The 21,411-nt window shown below is 35.8% G+C and overlaps 2 protein-coding genes and 1 long non-coding RNA gene across 11 annotated transcripts in view; 1 reads left to right on the top strand and 2 right to left on the bottom strand.

Annotated features, from left to right (window-relative positions):
* LOC147846472 (uncharacterized) overlaps window positions 1-21,411 on the bottom strand; it is a 563,173-nt gene that overhangs the window by 420,564 nt on the left and 121,198 nt on the right. The gene's annotated exons all lie outside the window — the stretch shown is intronic.
* The window catches only part of itgb1b (integrin, beta 1b), a 48,774-nt gene that overhangs the window by 11,163 nt on the left and 16,200 nt on the right, over window positions 1-21,411 (bottom strand). For 7 of the 9 annotated variants that reach the window (XR_015477910.1, XR_015477906.1, XR_015477907.1 and 4 more), the window contains 9 exon segments: window positions 16,641-16,698; window positions 11,190-11,275; window positions 7,928-8,147; window positions 4,218-4,388; window positions 3,894-4,132; window positions 1,938-2,093; window positions 1,746-1,841; window positions 1,558-1,647; window positions 497-637 (listed from right to left, as the gene is read on the bottom strand). Coding sequence is in view for 4 of the 9 variants with exons in the window: in XM_087239906.1 (XP_087096032.1) it covers window positions 497-637; window positions 1,558-1,647; window positions 1,746-1,841; window positions 1,938-2,093; window positions 3,894-4,132; window positions 4,218-4,388; window positions 7,928-8,147; window positions 11,190-11,275; window positions 16,641-16,698 (1,257 nt within the window). In the remaining 5 variants the exon portion in view is untranslated. 9 annotated transcript variants of the gene reach the window in all.
* Window positions 13,215-14,428, top strand: LOC147837215 (uncharacterized). The gene is made up of 2 exons (XR_015478950.1): window positions 13,215-13,948; window positions 14,142-14,428. It is a non-coding gene; the product is annotated as an uncharacterized LOC147837215 (long non-coding RNA).

Raw genomic sequence — 21,411 nt, 5'->3', positions numbered from 1 at the left:
TTTATAACTAGGCGAGGCAGTGGCGCAGTAGGTAGTGCTGTCGCCTCACAGCAAGAAGGTTGCTGGGTTGAACCTCGGCTCAGTTGGTGTTTCTGTGTGGAGTTTGCATGTTCTCCCTGTCTTCGCATGGGTTTCCTCCGGGTGCTCCGGTTTCCCCCACAGTCCAAAGACATGCAGTACAGGTGAATTGGGTAGGCTAAATTGTCCGTAGTGTATGTAAGTGTGTGTGAAGGTGTGTGTGGATGTTTCCCAGAGATGGGTTGCGGTTGGAAGGGCATCTGCTGCGTAAAAACTTGCTGGATAAGTGGGTGGTTCATTCCGCTGTGGCGACCCCGGATTAATAAAGGGACTAAGCCAACAAGAAAATTAATGTTTTATTACTAAACTGCTCTTAAAGTTTGTTTGACTTGGAATCTATGTAGTTTAGCAAAAGATCCATTTAGAAAACTGGTCCTAGATCTGCATAAAGTTTTCAGATTGAGGAAATTGATCTCACCTCGTCCCCAATGGAGATGTTGGAGCACTTTCTCCCATTATCTCCTGTTCCACTCACTCCGTTCTTGCAGTGGGAGACGTAGGAGATGGACACACCTTCAGGTAGCTTGCTGTTTTCCAGAATCACCTCGGAGGACAGAGACTAATGCACAGAATTAAGAAAGAAGATTGCGATTTGCGATTGATGAAAAAGACCAGTCAAGCCATTTATAAAGGTTTCTTTAATAAAGTTAATTAATTAATAATTGTTTGCCCCCCTGTGGATTTTGTTTTCTTTTTCAAATTTTTCTCAAAAGATATTTATTTTTTTACAATATTTCCTATAATATTTTTTCTTCTGGAGAAAGTCTTATTTGTTTTATTTCGACTAGAATAAAAGCAGTTTTTAATTTCTTTCTTCTTATTTTTTTTATTAAGGATTTTCAAATAGTACAAACAACAAAAACAATCAGACAAACAAACCATTCCCAAGTGTTGCATTAAATTTACAAATGTATGTTCAAAAAAATAATTAAATAATAATAAAAATGAAAGAAAAAAAATAATAATAAAAAAAAAACAAAAGCCAGAACTCTTAAAATAAAAAAAAATTGAGTTTATGTATGCACAGACGTGACTCTGAAGTGCTATACTGTATGTTTGCCAGTTTTCTTCCCAAAAAACCCCACAATGTCGACGAAACGTTTCACACTGTCAAAGGAACCCACGATAGCACCCAAAAGGCAGAGCAAGACGCTAACCCTCACACATGAAATCAGACTTCTGGACTTGCTAAAGGAAGGTAGAAGTTACGCGAGTGTTAAACAAGAGCGTAAAGTGTGAAAATGTTAATGATCGTCTGAGAAAAGTGTAAAAAGTGTGCAGTGAGGGATTAAAAACGTAACTTCCGCGATTAACGAGAGACCACTGTATTTCCTCCAGGCCTATTTTAAGCAATGTCATTTCAAATCAAGGTTACTACGAAACATTACATTTTTCAGGAACTTATCAAAAATCAAACAAAGCAGCAGCTAAAATAATTGGCTAAATGAATTTCTGCCTGTGCTTCTGTGGCCTACTCACATTATATGCATCAATAATGAGTTTGATCACATTGTTGGAGTCGGAGGTAAGCGTTCCCACTGCTGACTTGGGAATGAGGTTTTTCAGCTCCTGCAGATCAAACAAAAACAGTTTATCAAGTCCGTTTCCTCATATTACAGGACATGCCTGCCCTATTCATGCACACACAAAAGACAGCTTTTTTTAACCTGGTAAACAGGCTGGAACTCCTCGGTTACAGCAAAAATGGTCTGGATGTTGTTTTCACTCAGTTTCTGAACGAGATGTGCAATGGATGGATAGTCCTAGAGGAGAAGGATTGAAAACAATGAGACTTCCTTACATATATTCCTGGAGGCACACAGCAAAGTAATCAATCACGGTGTAACACACACACTTACATAGTAATGGCTCATGGTGTAAATGTTATCCTGCAGATGGCATTTCCCGTCATTAGGAAGCACGATGCCGCCCAGTTTTCCGTCTCCAGCAAAGTGGAATCCAGCGTCCGTGGAAAACACAAGGAGACGAGTGACATTCCTCCAGCCAATCTGATTCTGAAACACAATTAAGAGAAACGTCAGCTGTAAAAAAAAAAAACCTGATGAGATGAATTTGGTTGTTACATAGACATACCCGGCGTCCAATCTTAGTACCAATCTAAGATGATTTGATCCTGGATCTTTTAATCTTGATATTTGATCTCTGTGTAATTTGGTTCTTGGTGAATCAGAAGTGATCTGATATTGCTGTGTGCCCATGCTTGTTGTGAAGGACAGATCTATCGATTCTCGAAATTATGACCAGCAATACAACAGTTGGCTGAATCATGTAAAATCACCAATAATCAAATTCAGCTAAAAGAGTAAAAGAATGGACCCCTGGACACTTGGACATGGTTACAAATTGAATTCTACAACACAATGCAAACATTAAAAAGTACTTTTTGGATGTTTTTGGATATTAGCAGCTGTAATATTTATAGTTGACATTATTAATTTAGAACTACATAAAAACGCAGCCTTGCATAGCATAAAAAACTGAGCAAGAAAATAATGGTAACACTGCAGTAAATATATATAATTATACCTCATCATTTTTAATTTCAGAGAATATATTGTAGTTTATAACAATAAAATGTGATTAGCAATTTTGCTTCAAAATAATAAAAAATATAATTAAATTAACAAATAAAATCATAATTAATAAAAAAAAAAGAAAAAATATAAATAATAATAAAAAATAATAAAATTAAAAAATAATATATATATATATATATATATATATATATATATATATATATATATAGTTTTTGTATCATTTTTAGTTTCACAACACAGTTTAAAACAATAAAATCTGATTTTAATAATTTAGCTCAAAAACTAAACAAAAAAATAAATAAATAAATAAATAAAATTAGATAAAAACATGAATGTATAGATGAAAATGCTATAGAAGGATGGACAGATTGAGATGAATTGAGATTTATTATTTGTTTCTTTAACGTTTTCACATGTGACTATAAGAAACACTGAACATCACAACTTCTACTCCAAGGATGTCAAACTCAATTCTTGGAGGGCTCCAGCCCTGCACAGTTTAGTTCCAACCCTAATTAAACACACCTCGAACTAAACTGTGCAGGGCTGCAGCCCTCCAGGAATTGAGTTTGACATCCTTAGAGTAGAAGTTGTTTAAAACCCTGTTTTACTCTTTAAAAGCAATGTTTTTTAAATGTAAATTATGACTGTGAAAGATGTTGCCAAGTTGATTTTTTTTTTATCATTATTTCTCAAGCACATTAAACATCAATTTATTTACTGATCAAAATGCTTTACAAAAGTTTTTTTTTTCTGTGGAAGCTGTTATATACTAATTTGTTTTAATAAGGTAAGTACATTTAAGAATAAAGCATGCATTCAATTGCTTAAAAAGTGTACAGCAAGTATTGCTGTGATGTTCCAAACTACTTTTGAACTTCCTATTCAAAGACTACATCCCAAGGAACAAGTAGGGTTTCAACAAAATATGAAGCAGCAAAAAATGTCTTCAACAATAACATATGCAAAACCATAATAATAAAACTGAGCATCAATTAAAAAAACATTAATTCAGCAACAAATGATCATCTTAAAATTATTTTTGGAAGATCAAAGGGAACCACACATGAATTGAATTTCCCATATAAAGATTTGGTTTTGAAATATATATATATATATATATATATATATATATATATATATATATATATATATATATATATATATATATATATATATATATATATATATATATATATATATATATATATATTAAAAAATTAGACAACAATTTTTAATAAAATCTAAAAGACGAACCCCACAGACAGCCACTTGCATGATGGCATCGAAGCCTCCCTCGGGTGAGTCCAGGTTTCCTGAGATCTGCTGCCTGCTCACCAAGCTATTAAACTGAGAGCCGTCATCGGTCAAACTCAGCACATTCTTATAGCTGAACGGACTGGTGCAGTTCTGGTCTGACGTGCAGGGGTTCAGCAGTTTGGCCGGAGTCGTGCTGATGTATGGCATCACAGTTTTCTCCACAAAAGAACCGAAGCCTGGAAAACAAAACTGCGTAACCAACAATGCACTTCAATAATACAAGGGAAGAGAAATCCAGCATAGACGCTCTGAGGCTCTTACCAATCCTGAAGTCAGAGGTGATCTTTTGCATTTCTTTCATCAGGTCGGTTCCCAGGTTTTTGACGTTTTCCAAATCATCTTTCATAGAGTAGCTGAGGTCCATCAGGTAGTAGAGGTCTATGGGGTAATCCTCAGCCCTCTTGAATTTCAGAGTAAACTTCTGCGCTTCGCCTGAATTGGAATGAGAGATGATCAAGGGATTAGACTACAGCTTTACAGGGGAGTGAATTTATCCTTTCTAGACGAAAAAAAAAAAAATTGCTTTATATGACGTGTAACTATTAGGTGATGTCTAAAATCATGCATTCCTGGAGCTGAATAGTGATGCACCAATCCTTAATTTTCATGGCTGATTCTAACTGCTGATTTTTATTTACTTATTTATTGATTTGTTTTATTTTTTTTAATTGCCCGATATAATAATTCTATAATATAAAATCAAATAAAAACAAATATAATTAATATAATAAATAAAAATAATAAATCTAAAACACAGATTAAAACATTCAAATTGTTTTATATTTTATAGTCACTTTTTGGAACAGCAGGAATAACAATGTTGCTGTTTTGCTGTTGTAAACAAAGCAGATGCACTAGAAATGGAGTTGATCATCTAATTAGAAAAACCATAAGAACTTAAAAACGCTGAGTTTCCATGTAAAATATTTAAATAAAATCCTCCACCCCCAATTCAATAGTTAGGATTTTATTCCAGTATTTCTAAAATTAAGAGCTTCTACATGCATAATCTGCACATAAGCCAAAATCCACAGATGCACAAGTACATTAAATAAAGACCATGCATTGTACATTAAACAGAGTGTATCCAAAATAAAATATACTTTGAAAAAGCTAAAAAAAAAAATTTAATCATTAATTTAAATAGTAATTTTTTTCCTACTATGGAAGTCAATGGTTACATGTTTTTAGCTTTCTTATTTTCTTTTAAGAACAGGAAGAAACTTAACGCTTTATAAGTACTTAAGGGTGAGTAAATAGTGAGTGCATTTGCACATTTGAGAAAACTATTCCTTTAATGCTCCGATCACACAGTTTGTACTATAAAATTCTTGCAATGCTGTTTGAGATAATACGACAAACAAACAAAAAAAAATTGCAATCTAGCGTTTGGAGCTGTGGAAATATAAATGTATATAATCTAGTTTCAAATGAACAATAATTTACATATGACTGAAAAGTTATATTCTTTGGTTTTGAATGATATAATTTCATTAAGAGCCCAGCCATGAGGGACATTTACCCTCAGTCTTTCTGACTACTGGCTGAGTCAAAGTGATGCAAATGCTACAGTCAGGCTTTTAACGACTCTGCCTTTGTCTTCGGGCGATGCTTTCATGCTAAACACACCCTTTTGTTAATTAACTTATGTGGTCAGTAGCTGGGCAGGTTTCTAACACCCATATGCCAGTTATCATGCTGACTCCAATATTGAATTTGCATGCTTTGTTTAGCCATCTCTCGATTCTGATTTCTGGCAGGTCGTCTGCTAAATAGACCTGTCATTATATGTATTTTTAGATGTATGATATATTGCACCAAAATATATTGCAATTAACCTTATTACTTTCATTTTAAGACTATTTTATGCCACTTCCAAAGAACACATAATATTTTATGAATATTTCACTTAATTATAGTCATTTTAACAATTTAATAATCAGGCATTAAAATCAGAATGTTAAAACGCATATCCTAAATAAAAATAGTAAATGTTAACAGAAAAAGTACGAGGTAAAAAGTAACGAAGGCAGTGATATCTGCTACCAGATCTATTTTCTGTTGTCAGACACCCACACGAAAGTATCATCTAGTAATTTATTATAAAAACTAGTGTTTTTTAACCGTACTGACACTGACACCTCTAAAGGCTGATTTTTTATTCTTTCGCCTATCGACTGCGCGTGCATTTCACATAATGGATGAGGTTTTTATACTTGACTCGTTCGCTGTTGTGAAGTTCTTTAAAACGACATAGGGCAGTCAAAAGAAAGTGGCCATAAAGTCAGACGGATAACCGAGAAGTAGGAAGTTTCCGGAACTACGTCATATCATTAATAGAATTCAATATTTTTAAACTAATTCTTTTTATTAGTTATTTAATGATTATAAAAGATTATTGTAATCATTTAAGATTTTTTTAAATCAATCTTTGATGCATCACTTGCTTTTATTCATATCTATGAATAATAGATACCTATTATAGTAATATAGTATAAACTACCTATTATAATTTATTAATATTAATGACAACAGAACATGGGTTGCTCTACAAATATATGTTTTGTTATGGAAAGAATAAAAGTACACTTAGTAAAATACTGGCGTTTTTATTTTTTTATATTACTGTCTGGCAATAGTTAGTTTGTGTCCTCTACGTATATGCTTAAATTAATAGTCGAACATTCCTGACCATTATCACCAATAAATCCTAGAAAAACAGGGCATCAGTATGTTGTAAACCGATAGGTTCAAATATTCCTTTCCTCTTATTAAAGAAATAATTTGTTCCTAAATTATAGTTTTGTAACTATTAAATTTTTTAAATTCAAAATTGTAACATATGCACCAGTGTAAAACCTATGACTGGAGGATAAACATATTTCTGTAATTGTTAATTAAAACCACCTGGGTCTCTACTTTTGCCATGGCCTCTCTTTTTGGCTTTAACAAACGCATCCCTCAAATTTTTTAAACTTTTTAACAAAAACTTTTTTCCTTTCCCACTGCTGCTGCAATTTCTAGCCCTGAATTTTATCCGTCTGGTTCTCCCTATGATCACGCATGGGCAGATCATAAAGATGTCTGTACAGGCGTACCCGTTTCAGACAAAATCTCTTTAAAGTGATTCATATTCAACTCAAATGAAACGTGGCACCGCGCGCACTGTTCACTCGAGTCTCAAAACATTTTGTACGCTCTGCCAGCTTAAATCATGCCGCGTGCACCCAAAGCAAACCTCTGCAAACACAGCGATGACACAGTTGCCGCACGCACTCAAGTGAACACGGCAAGTATAAACCAGGCTTAATAGAGACAGAAATGTTGCTCAATCAGCTAAAATGTTGCTAGAATTGGTTGCGTATGGGCGATATACAGTTGAAGTCAGAATTTTCTTTTTGAAATATTTCCCAAATCATGTTTAACAGAGCAAGGAAATTTTCACAGTATGTCTGATAATATTTTTTTCTTCTGGAGAAAGTCTTATTTGTTTTATTTTGGCTAGAATAAAAGCAGTTATTAAGTTTTTAAACCCCATTTTAAGGTCAAAATGATTAGCCCCTTTAAGCCAATTTTTTTCTCGATAGTCTACAGAACAAACCATCATTATACAATAACTTACCTAATTACCTAACCTGCCTAGTTAACCTAATTAACCTAGTTAAGCCTTTAAATGTCACTTTAAGCTGTATAGAAATATCTTGAAAAATATCTAGTCTAGAAATGAGTTATTAAAACTATTATGTTTAGAAATGTGTTGAAAAAATCATCTCTTTGTGAAACAGAAATTGGGGAAAAAATTAAACAGGGGGTTTAATAATTCAGGGGGGCTAATAATTTTGACTTCAACTGTATATTGCATCACCAAAAATGATTGAGGTCATGTCCATGAGTTTGACAAGTTGATATCTTGATTATTGTGATAGGTCTATTGGTGCATCTCTGCAGTTGTGACAGAAGTTAAACAGTACCCGATCTGAGGTTCAGGCTGAGCTGCTGAGGCTGAATCTGGGTGATCTGATCTGGCTTCAGTTTTGCTCCATTTTTTGTGCGGTTTGTCACAGGCTGGTTCTTGACGATGGTTATCTTTCCACGAGGATTTTCAATGCTGGCCTTGGAACAGCCCTTTTTCTCCAGAGCCTCGATTTCATCACAGCGTGTGGATTTCTGCTCTCCCTGTTTCAGAAAGCCCTGCGGAAACACAAGGGAGTAGAAGAAAACAGTGTGAGATCATGAACACTCAAACAAATACAGTACCAGCTGGAGCACAGCACGAGCACCAGTATATTTACACCCAAAAAGACAAGAAATATTAGTAACACTTTAGTTAATGCATTTACTAACATGAACTAACAATGAACAATACATTTATTACAGTATTTGTCTATGTTAGTTAACATTAGTTCATGAAAACAGAGTTATCATTACTTCATTTTAGGGCTGTGCAATTAATCGAAAATCCGATTTTGATTTCGATTATGGCTTCTAACGATTATGAAAAACCATTAATCGAGATAAACGATTATTCCATTATTTACCGCCCCCCTGTCCAGTTGTCTTCACTTGTTGCTCTTAAAAGCGCGAAAGACCACATGCTTGACAGAAGCATGCGGTCTGCACTTGGTCTCATTCGCACATTGTGAGGAGCAGAGAGCACACGCATCTAAAGTCATTAACATTAGCGCTTTAATGTTCAAATAGGTGTCAAAACGCGGTGTTTAGTGGTAATTCATATTAACCCTCATTTTGTAATACACAAACGAGATGAGGTTTAAAAGACACGTGAAAGCGAAACCATTAAAGTGACAGAGCATAATAGCTGCCGCCTGTTTTATCATGATTAACAAAACAACGAGAAAATCCCTCTTTGCTCTTGAATGAAGACTTTTGTAGCTAAAGTGTTTTTCTTACGGTGAAGATGCTAAAAGCACAGTTTGTTTCATATTTTTATTTTATTGTATTTATTTCTCTTTCCTTTGCAGGGAGGAAAATAATATATGCAGTTGAAGTCAGAATTATTAGCCCTCCTAATAGACAAATTAGGAGGAACAAAATACAATTTCCAGGAAACTCCACCTGCCTGCTATTGGCCAGAGAAACATTCAGCCCACCCCTTAACTAACACCATTGGCTGAGCCTGTGTTGGCAAGAGGATGTGCAGTGTGTCTGTTGATGCCTTACAAAACTCAAGCCCTCCAGTCTGCATTACCTGTAGTTTAGTGTTTGTATATATCCTGCTTTCTTTAAAGTGGCTAGAGGCGATTGGTGCTTCCTGTCTTGCCATAATCCTCTCCACATGGCAGGAACAGACATGATCACACAGGACGCTGAGTCATGAACACAGAGGGGTAATGTGTGCTAAAGTTCCTCTGAAATGACTCAAGAAATAATAATCAGCCGGAGTCGAATGAAGGTGGGACGAGAGGTGATGTCACTGATTTGGATATTTCGCCGTCCAAAAAAAAACATGTTTTCGGGAGACAAAAGCATTTGCAGAATCACAGGATGTCCTCTACAGGCTTAAATAAACAAATAATCGGACTACAGGAAATGGTTTCCCCACATAACATTTTTCCCTAAATGCACATAATTCAAGAGCAGCCATTGCCTTCTTTACAGGGCAAGTTCAAACCTTGCTGTTAATCAGGCTTTCAGAAATGTGGGCGAGCTTTCTTTTACAGGACAATAAAGCAGATTTTTAGCTGAATATGCGGCTATTCATGAAATATCTGTCACTTTGAGATCACAAAATAAATATGGAGGCAAAACAACATTAATACCCACAGCCTTTGCTCAATACCTTGTTGATGAACATTTGTAAGCAATTGCAGCCTCAAATCTTTTTGAATATGATGCCACAAGCTTGGCACATCTGTCTTTGGGAATTTTTGCCCATTCCTCTTTGCAGTACCTCTCAAGCTCTTTCAGGTTGAATGGAAAGTGACAGTGTACAGCCATTTTCAGATCTCTCCAGAGATGTTCAATAGGATTTAGGTCTTTTAGTTTCATCAGACCAGAGAATTTAGTTTCTTATGGTCTGAGAGTCCTTCAGATGCCTTTTGGCAAATTCTAGGTGGGGAGTGGCTTCTGTCTGGCCACTCCACCATACAGGCCTGACTGGTGGATTGCTGCACAGATGGTTGTCCTTCTGTAAGGTTCTCCTCTCTCCACAGAAGAATGCTGGAGCTCAAAGAGAGTGACCATTGGGTTATCGATCACCTCCCTAACTAAGGCCCTTCTCCCCTGATCACTTAGCTTAGATGGCCGGCCAGCTCTAGAAAGAGTGCTGATGGTTCTAAACATCTTCAACTTATGAATGATAGAGGTCAGTGTGCTCATTGGGACTTTCAGAGCATCAGAAACTTTTTCTGTAACCTTTCTCAGCCTTGTGCCTCGAGACAATCCTGTCTCAGAGGTCTACAGACAATTCATTTGTCTTCATGCTTGATTTGTGCTTTGACATGCACTGTCAACCCTGGGACCTTATATAGACAGGTGTATGCCTTTACAAAAGCATGTCCAATCAACTGAATTTACCACAGGTGAACTCTAATTAAGCTGCTGAAACATCTCAAGAATGATCAGTGGAAACAGAATGTTACTGACCTCAACTTAAAGCCTCACATATATAGAATATTCACAGCCTTTGTCGTGATTTTTCAGTTTTGTTTTTTTTTTAATACATTTGCAACAATTTCAAAAACTCTCTTTTCACATTGTCATTATGGAGCATTGTGTGTAGAATTTTGAAGAAATCCATTTAATCCATTTTGGAATAAGGTTGTAAAATAAAAAAGTTGAAAAAGTGAAACACTATGAATACTTTCAGGGTGCATTGTATATTTTAGTTTAGTAGAAAACTCGGCCTTCTTCATGATATAAGGATCATGCCCATCATATATGTATAGTTTCTATTTATATCTCCTTAGAAAAGTGTAATAAATCACAAAAAAAAACAGACTTTCCTCTATGTCTCCCATTAAGTTTTTTTACTTCCTGCCCTCCATCTGAATTTTGCACGTCACCAGAACCACATGATTTAAAACAATCTTTACTTTAAACTTATTATACAAGTCAATTAAAATGAAATAAATTAGCTGTTCTTTAATCATGTCCAACATTAATTTGAAGGTCTAATTTATACTATTGCTTCAGGCCTCATTTAGTCACTAACACCTTTAAGAAATTACTAAATTGGCACCAGTACCATAAAAAAAAACATTCTGAACTCACCTCATCTGTACACCAGCCACACTTTTCTCCGGCCTGAATGCATTCGCCACAGGACTGGGCCGAAGCCTTGGTGCATTCATTACCATCTGCACACACACACACAAAACACACAACAAAAACATCCATCATCATCAGTCTCGATTTCCTTCCACCACCACTAACACAGGAAACTCAATGCAAAGCACATTTAATAACAAACACTTCGGGCAGACATATGCAATGTGATTCTCATGGGGCCATCCTTTTAAAATAGACTGGCTGTACGCTGTGGAGAGGTCATGTGAACAGTTTTAATGGTGACTTCTCTAAAGACTTAATGCAAACCATGAGGCCAGAGAGCCCAGAATAAACCACACAGAATTGTGAGAGATCACTGGACAGAGATGATGAGCATCCTGCCTCCTATTATTCTGCATTGATGACGTGAAATTTTCTCTTGGTTCTTTTCTTGGATTCTGAAGCGCCTCCATATCTGAGATATTCCTGGAATGAAAATCACTGCAAATGTCTAACAGATGACCTGGACTGCTTTCTGATGATTTTATCAGGCTCTGCTCTACTGTGTGTTCTGGGTGAGTGCGAAAATCAGTCAAACACTGGGACGCTCCTACACACATACTTCCACAGTAATAAAGAGCCAGCAAACTGTCAGGATATTATCAGATTGTTTTTCTTTTAAATACACAGACATCCCTTAAAGGCAGAGACACACCAAGCAAACGCTTGGCTGTTGGGTAGTGTTGTTCAATTGGTTAATGTCTGTCAGGCTAGTTTGTTTGGTGTGTAGAACCAGTCTCAACCATTGGTGAAAGAGCGATATCATTAGCTGTTCAGCTTTAAATCGGAGGGCCCTATCATACACCCGGCGCAATGTTGCGCAAGGCGTGACGCAGTAGTCTTTTGGTAGTTTCAGCTTGGCTCAAGAGTCGTTTTGAGGCGTTGCGCTACGCTGTTTAAATAGCAAATGCATTAGCGCTCATTTGTGCGCCCATAGGCGTTCTGGTCTAAAAAGGAAGGCGTTCTGAGGCGGACCGCTAGCGCGTTGCTATTTTGAGAAACTATAATAGATTTTTCATTAGACCAAAACTAACCCGGTCTAAACTCCGGCACAGAGTTGCGCCTCACTTACGCACTGCTTAATACGCACAAGAGAGCAATAGGCAAATATCTTTACATATGAAAAAATTTAAATATTAAGGATATATATAGGAAATAATAAGAATAGATATAGGATATAAATATAAAGGATTAAAATATTACAAAACATTATTTTCTAGCCTACATAAATATGAAAAACCACTGCTTTTATGTCTTCTTCATCTCGGGAGGCTTTTTCAGTTCATTCATAACAATTTGCTTTTGTATAATGTTATTATTATTAGCAGTAGTATTTATTATATCCATATTTATATTTGTTTTATTAAAAAAAAGCTTAAATTTGTCTACCTGTCAGGTTTTAGACCATATGGGGCACAGCATGTGTTTTAGGATATAACTCAGGTTTTTAAACACATTTTGCTATTATTATTCATTTATTTGTTTGCTGGAAATTAGAACTGAATTTAAAAATAGTTTTGAAATGAATATTTGCGCTTAACAAAAAAAATTATTTATTTATAGACTAATTGATGTCTGTGCGTAAAGGTTTCCCTATCCAAGAGCGAAAGTGAAAATAGTTCCATTATCTCTCATTCTCACGCAGTAGATGCTCTGTTTAACAGTTTTCTGTTAAAAATAAGTTAACTTTTTGCTTGTGAAATGCTCATTTTTTCCACTTAGACTTACTTTGCGTCCTGTAAATAGCGAATGCGCTCTTGGTGTGACGCAGCTGACTCTTAAAGAGAATGGGAGATGAAACTCTAATTGGTTTATTCTCAAAACACACCTATAACTCATTAAGAAAATAAACTAAACCCTTTTAGACCTTGCGCGGAAGGCAGATTTTCCGTACTTAAATTAGCAAAAACGCGTCCTGACACGCCCTGAAAACGTTTGCGCATGGACCGTCAAAATAGAGCCCGGAGCGTGAGAAGACAAAAACTGAGGTAACCAAACCAAGCAAATGACACAAGTAAAGAGGGAACACATAGAAGGCATTTGGTAAAGAGGAAACCCTTAGTCATATAAAATCCTCTACGAACATAGACCGGTGTCTGATGTTACAGTATAAATGCCTATATTGATATAAATTCCTTGAAATCACGGACAGGTGCCTATATCATCTAAAACTCCTGAAACAAACGTATCCTCACCAGCCATACTGAGCAGCCACGAGTGGCATTTGAGTGATGTCAACCCCCCCATCATCTTAATGGTTAGAGGAGCAAGTGTCAATCTACACTAATGGACCAATGATGACGCTGAAGTCCACCCATGATTTAAATTAAATTCGAATAGCATCTTTTGGAAACGCAAGTGTAGAATGTGGGAACAAATGCGAAGGGGAAAAAACAAGAGCACAAAAAAACATTTAAATAGGAGCGGAAAAACTGATTCGGTCTAAAAGCCTTTTCATTTTTCAAAACTAGATTAAAGACCTATCTTTTTAGCAAAGCACACACTCAGTGCATCACTTAGCGGTATGATACATGAATGTGCTCCACGCAGGTTTCTGCATCTCGTTTATATACACTATGAACAGCAGCTACACTAATTATTCTCTTCATTCTCTATTTCCACCTAGGGATACTCATCCCGAGGCCCTCAGACTATGCAGCGCCACTGATTCGATCCAAGACCAGCGACGAGATGACCCCAAGGTTTCCATAATCCTGGACCAGGCCGTATCCTGAGCAGCTGCAGTGGTGGTCATGAAGGAGTGGAGAGCATGAGACTGATTCCTGTGACGCTCCAGGGACAGACGAGTCTTCGCTGAGCTCCAGCTTCCAGCGCCTAGACTGCAGCTCTGCCCAAGACGTTTGGCCATAAGAGAAATGGTCGTGCCCAACTGAGCCTGGTTTCTCTGGAGGTATTTTAATTCTTCATTTTCGCCGATTGGTGAAGTTTTTTCCTCGCCGCTGTCGCTACTGGCTTGCACGGTTCGGGATCTGTAGAGCTGGATTGCTCTTCAGTGTTTGGACACTCAGTAGTGATTTTTAAACCACACTGAACTGAACTGAACTTCAACTCTGAAAACTGAACTGACACTGTTTCAATTTACTATGATTTTCTATGTGAAGCTGCTTTGACCTGCTTGATCTACACTGTAATATGCTACACAAATAAAGGTGAATTGAATTGAATTTTTGATTTACGCTCATTATCTTTTAATACACGACCTCGTTGTTTCTTACTCTGCCTTTAGTTTTCACTTTTGTGCATTATAGTTTTACACACAATGTCAATATTTTGATCTACGTCGGCATGGGCTGGTATAAGATTTTGACGGTGTGATAACCTTGGATAAAAATACCACAGTTTCACAGTGTCACGGTATTGTCATTACTGCTCTAAAATATGTTATATTTTAATTTTTTGGTTAAAAAAACAACAAGTTTTTCCCTATTAAACACAACATATTTTTCTTTAAACAACATTTATAATGTTTTGGAGCAGTGAACATGTCAGACTAAATAATTAAAATAAATTATTGGTTTATAAGTGATTTGTTTTTCAAATGTTTGCTGAATTGTAGGCGGACCAGTAGTTGATTTGTATTTTAGTTTCTGCTTGAGATACACTTAATTTCGGTAAATTACACAGTATTTAACTGTAAAATGAAATGTATTTTACTGTAGGACAGTTATTCAGAATGTCAAAATATTTAAAAGTTGCATTGTGGGAAATATCTTCTTGGCACCTTTAAAATACAGTATTTTTAATCTGCTGTAAATCGAAATACAGTAAAACAAATGAGCTCAAACATAACCAATCACAGAAAAGGATTATTTTTTTCTGTCTGGAGAAAGAAAACACAGTTGCAAGAAGCTGGCAGCTACAAGGTGTGTGCAAATGCTCTTATGTTTCTACAAATACTTACTATGTTCATGTTTAAATTAATACAAATAAATACAAATAACAATTAAATAAAAGTTAAAAGGCTAAAAAACTAAATGAAGTAGTTGTTAAAAAATACATTACATATATTATAGGAATGGTATGACAGAAAATTTTTGAAGTTTTAAAACCTCGACTTTTCCAAACCGCGGTAAACCTTAAAACTGGTTATCGTCCCATGCCTAGATTAACGATTATTTTTCTATCCGCAACTGCAATACTTTAGGTAGGAATTTGATCCTGTAAAGGCAGCTGTCATTTTGTCACATTTCTTATATAATTGCAAATAATACGGATCATCAATCATTATTAAGTGAATACCAATGTGGTGAGCAAGAAGTACTGTGAAAATGTTATGTAAAAATTGTTTCAGTCTCTGCTAATGAGCTGATGATCTGAATCAGATTTGGTTAAGGAGACAAGGAAAATGTGCAGAGCTGGTGATCCTCTAGGAATATGGTTGAGAAACACTGCCCTAATGCATTGGTTCTCAACCATGTTTCTGTAGACCACCTGCACTGCACAATTGCGTGTCTCACTTGACTGTCACACCTACTTCGGGTCTTGCAGTCTCTGCTAATGTGCTGATGATCTGAATCAAGTGTGTTTGGTTAAGAAGACATAGAAAATGTGCAGTGCATGTGGTCCTCCAGGAACGTGGTTGAGAGCCACTGAACTAAATGACCAAACCATCAAATAGTACCTAGCATGAGTATAACCTTATTCACCATCGGGAGGTGGCATGATAACTTATGTAGGGGAAGTTTGTTTGGACAATCTAAAATACAAAGCAGCAACCGCAGAGCATTTGACGTGTCCAACGTTCCATCTTTATTTCAACGGGCTGAAAAAGTGCACTACCCCAGTATTTAAAACATTTATTCACTCAAATAAATAACATATACTGTTTGTTTAAACTACTTATTTAAAATCAGTTGAAACAACACAATTCTAGAGGTGTTTTGGAACAACTTAATTGCCTTTAGTTCAATCCACTTAAATTTGTCAAAACGATTACGTTTACTTAGTCAATGTGTGTTGAGGCAACATTAAGGAATTGTGTGAAACCCAGCATTTTTACAGTGCTCTTTTTATGATAAACTTCATTGTCAATGCACCATTTACTCTATTTATTCTACAAAATGGCATAGAATAGTGCATAAGTAAGCAATTTGGGACTCATGCAGACAGAGAACATATAAGGTCTAGTTTAAGTTGACTGTTGTCTGTCAGGCGTAGCGATGCAAGGTGGTTCTTGTCATTGGCTTGGTGTGTTGCCACCTTAAAAGATACAATCAACTGACAAAATATTTTAATACCAAACTAGAAATGGATTTACTAAAATCCTGTGTGTCGAGTTAAATAGATAATGCTCTACATAATCATTTTTGCTAGCATCCTCAGACTAGTAGACCTCAGTGATCATCTGATGCTTGTGGAAGCTGAAGTTCTTACCTTGTTGTGCCCTGCTGAGTCCAAGCAGAACTGAAATCAGGAGCAGCCTTACGTCCATCTAAAAACAGCACAAAAACAAAAGTCATTTTATTTTCAGTCAACGAACATATGATTAAAATAATTACAGGAAATGAACCATTTCCGACTTACAGCCATTAACCAACAGTAGTGAAAACATGTGTACATGTGTTTTGTTTATGACTTCCCAATTCCAAATCTTTCATCGCCAAATACGAAAGCATAATTGCAGGACTCAAAACTTAATTTCTTCATTTAGCAAACTCTTTCTCTACAGTGACAGACTGTTTTACAACCCTTCTGCAACAACCTGTGGATAAGCTGAAAGTACCCTGGATGCTGAAACCTATATAAGGGTGAGTGACCTTAATCAGGAAGACAGACTTTAAAAACAAACACTAATACACAGCGTAGACTGCCGTGAACACACTCAAGACACACAAACACACTGTTTGCTGAAGCCATGGATTAAAGGTAATAATGTTGTAAGAAATATCACACATTTTTTTTATAAAATAAATATGTTGAAACATCCAGTCTCATTCACTTCCATTGATTTTCATTTATACAGATCAGCTTGTTACGCTGCTTGATGTAACAAACAGGTATTTTCTTATTACATCGATTTACTGTCATTAAAACACTGGTTTGATTGTTTACTGCCGTTTGATATTTGTAGTCATTCAACCACAGGGACAAATTAATCAGACGTTTTAATATATTGGCAGAAAAGAGCATACTTCCTCATTTCAAAATAAAGCGGCTACTTTAGCTTCATCATAAGATCTTTCTCTATTATATGAAGAACCACTTTTTTTACTCTTATGAATGGCAACCAGTTTTGTAAAGTGTGGGAATATACATTTATATTATCTATATATAACTGAAAAGTTGTTTTCAGGGTGTGACAGACCTTAAAATGTCTTGTTTTCCTGAGCCCTGATGGTCTCCAAAGTAATGCGAATTATCAGTTTCACAGCACGGCTGTATCTATTGTCTTCTCTGTCTCCAGAACATCATTTGCACACCGTTTTAATGCCTAAATGTATCGTGAATGCTTATATGCTGATGAGATCGGGCCTGGAAATGCCTGTTACCCTGATGACAATAACATTTCGTTTGCATGCTTTGTTTGACTGCTCCCACCAACATGTATCAAATGTATTTAAACTGAGTGTCTGTTGTACCAATTGGGAGTCTCTTTCGATGACGCCACAGCCACACTGAGTTCTTCTTATTAAAAGGAGTCTGCTTTGAAGATACTGAAAGTTTTCCCTGTTTTTTTGGGCTCGTCTTAGAGTTTCACAAAAGTTTGGTGCCGTGAGCCAAACTAGAGAAATTCATAATAAATGTAACTAATTATAAATACTCAAATATCTTTAACTGAGTAGTTTTTTTAGGAATTGTAATTTACTAAGTAGTTTTAAAAATGTGTTCTCTTACTTTCCCTTAAGTACATTTTTAATAGTGGTGTAACGGCTCACAAATCTCATGGTTCGGATCACATTATGTTTTTTTTTTAGTCATGGATTGGACCATTTTTTTGGTTCAGCCAAAAAGGGGATGAGACAAATATAATTTGCTTTCCATTAATTACAAAAACAGCACTGAAGGACACTTTTGTTTTTAACAAAGATATTCAAGGTGTACCGCAAGGTTTTAAGTCAAAATTTTCTGCTACACCGTTCCTAAGGTATGTAAAAGATTATTTATTTTAAAAAACATATGTAATTTTTTTAAGACAACAGTATCTCCAGCTAAAAAGATATCCAAAGATGCCGTTTTAAATTGTACAGAAATCTTTTTTTTAACAAATGAAGACAGCAGAAGTCAATGATTCATTTAAATTATTTAGCCTGACTTGTTTACAGCTCTAAATATTATAAATTTTTCTCAAAATAAAATATACTATTCAAAAGGGAAAAAGGTTTTTGTTTTTAACCCAGACATTTAAAAAGAACTTATTTTAGAGCAGTAATCGAAATAACATGAAACTGTGACATTTTTTTCCAAGGTTATCATACCAGAATCAGAATCTTATACGGTATAGTACTGTATAGTATAGCACAATACATGTCTAGTTTAGACTGCATGTAACTGATGAGAAGATGGTGGATGTTTACTGTATGATGACTAAAATCATCAAATCTTAAACATCAAATAAATGGACTACAGAATGTTACGTTTACAAACACACACATGCATCAGTTTTCAGTGTAATACTCACTACTCTTTAAAGGGCTATTTTTACTCATACTTTGAGTAATATTTACAACATTTTTAGTTAAGTAATGGTACTTTTACTTGAGCAAGATATTTCAGTATTCCTTCTACCACTCACGGCAACCATTGACTTATATTTCACTGATAATCTTCTACTAAAGAAAAAATTCAGCTACATCTTCAATGGCCCGAGGCCAAGTAAATTAACAGCCAATTTTTATTTTTTTGGATAAACTCACCTTTTAATGGTTCTACAATCACATACAGTGAGATCACAAATTACAGAGCAAGTAAAAACCTATTTATCGTAATAACAGTCAGCAATGAGACGCTCAGAAAATTCTAGTTTGTGCAAGCCAGAAAAGACAAGCACGCACAGACATCCAGAGAAACCAAGAGATAAACAGAGAGAGATTCTACCCCCATATTTGGTAAAACGATGGATCTTCCCATGAACACCTCAGTGAGGCAACAAAAAGCAGAAGGAGGATCTCCAGCTCAATCATTCATCAAGGATACACACACACACACACACACACCACAGCCAAAAAGTCCTGATTTGGCCTTATTAGGAACGATAGTGAGCACAAACTCACAATGGCGCTATTTAAAAGACACTTTATTCACAAATGGTAACCTTTCACAAACGCACATAAGGAAAAACACACACACACTGAGCCAAACTCCAGCTGCTCTGAAGTAGAATTTGCATGTGACATGAATTATAGAGCAAAGCTGTTATTGCTGAAGCTCAGATACGGCTTCTGTTGAGTCTGGATGGATGGGTGAACTGCAGTAGACTCAACCGTTACTCTATCCATGCACACACACACCCACACACACAGCAGACCTGAGAACACTTGAAGATAAGGAAACAGTGCTTCTTTCAGTACACTCATGGCATTCAATTAGACCACACAACCCATCTTTGTGTCTGTGACAGAAATAGGAAGAGATATTAAAGACAGTAGCTTATCTTATATTGCGCTAGATCATATTTAAAAAACACTGATGGTGTAAATTAAATGAAAATGAAATGTGAATACTGAAAAAAAAGCTTGCTTAATTTAGGCAGATTTTTTATGCGGGCATCTTGGTGGCGCAGTGGGCAGCACGATCGCCTCACAGCAAGAAGTTCACTGGTTCAAGCCCCGGCTAGGTCAATTGGCATTTCTGTGTGGAGTTTGCACGTTTACCCTGTGTTGGTGTGGGTTTCCTCCGGGTGCTCCAGTTTCCCCCACAGTCTAAAGACATGCGGTATAGGTGAATTAAATAAGCTCAATTTGGACTATTTTCCCAATATCACCTTTACAAAATAAATAGCTTCAATAAAAGCAATTTTACAATGTCAAAAATTATAACGGGGGATGCACCGATATGGAAATTTTGGCTGACATGAATAACTCTTTACATTTACTTTCTTTACATATATACAGTGGTCCTTTGCTATAGCACAGTTTACCTTTCGCGCCATTGCAGTTTTGTGGATTTTTTTTCGTGTAATTTAACATGTTATTTTTACAACGTATTGTGTTCTGCCCCCTGATTAGCGCATTGTGATCTGTGCCCTGATTAGCGCCTTGTTTTCTGTGTCCTGATTGGATGTAGACCACTGTCAATCAATCTCCTTTGTGCCATGTCTCCTGTACAGTACAGAATGCGCTCAGCTTGCCAAACTTACATAAATCTTTGATCGCTAGCAGTGTGATTCTGAAGTGCTGTACTGTATGTTTACAAGTTTTCTCCCCACAATGCTGACGAAATGTTCTGCACAGTTCTGCGCCTGTGGTAGCACCCAAAAGGCAGAGAAAGATGCTAACCATCAAACAAGTTCAACTTTTGTACATGCTAAAGGAGGGTAGAAGTAATGCGGCTGTAGGGCGCCATTACGGAATAAATAAATAAAGAATAAATGGTTTTGATCTTAGATTTCATTCTATAACACTGGACTTATTTTGATACAAAGGTTTGAACTTTGAGAGTGTTTAAACAAGAAAGTGTAAAAATGTTAATGATTGTCTGAGAAAAGTGTGTAAAGTGTGTACACAGCCTTAGATTAATTGTAATTATTTTCAGATTTTTTTTCTGCATGACAGCAAAAACCAAAGTCAAACAAATAAACTGAGAAACTTCAGAAATAGATCAGTTCATAGATCCACATAACAGATCTGAACTCAAATTAGTTCAATGATTTTCTTCTTTTTAAATTAATAATTTGGCCCAGTTTCTGAGTAAGTGCTGACATTATCGTCCCGAACACATAGGACTGCTTTAGTCATAGATTATTTATGTCATTTCCAAATTTTCATTCACGTGAATTGGCTTGGTCACTTAACACATTAATGTCAAGCAATATATAAAAATGTATTAATATTTTATAACTTTGCAATTAAATAATGCATAGCACTGTCATTGTTAATTCACAAAACAAAGTTACTAATGCATTTACAAATCATAACTTCAAACTATCTACAATTGCAGACAATGTTAGCATTTTCACTTGCACCCTTTTTTAGCAACTTCCATTAAA

The sequence above is a fragment of the Danio rerio genome, chromosome 2 (genome assembly GCF_052040795.2).
Source record: "Danio rerio strain M-AB ecotype USA chromosome 2, GRCz13ab, whole genome shotgun sequence".
Classification (NCBI taxonomy): domain Eukaryota; kingdom Metazoa; phylum Chordata; class Actinopteri; order Cypriniformes; family Danionidae; genus Danio; species Danio rerio.
This window is presented reverse-complemented; position numbering and strand designations above follow the sequence as displayed.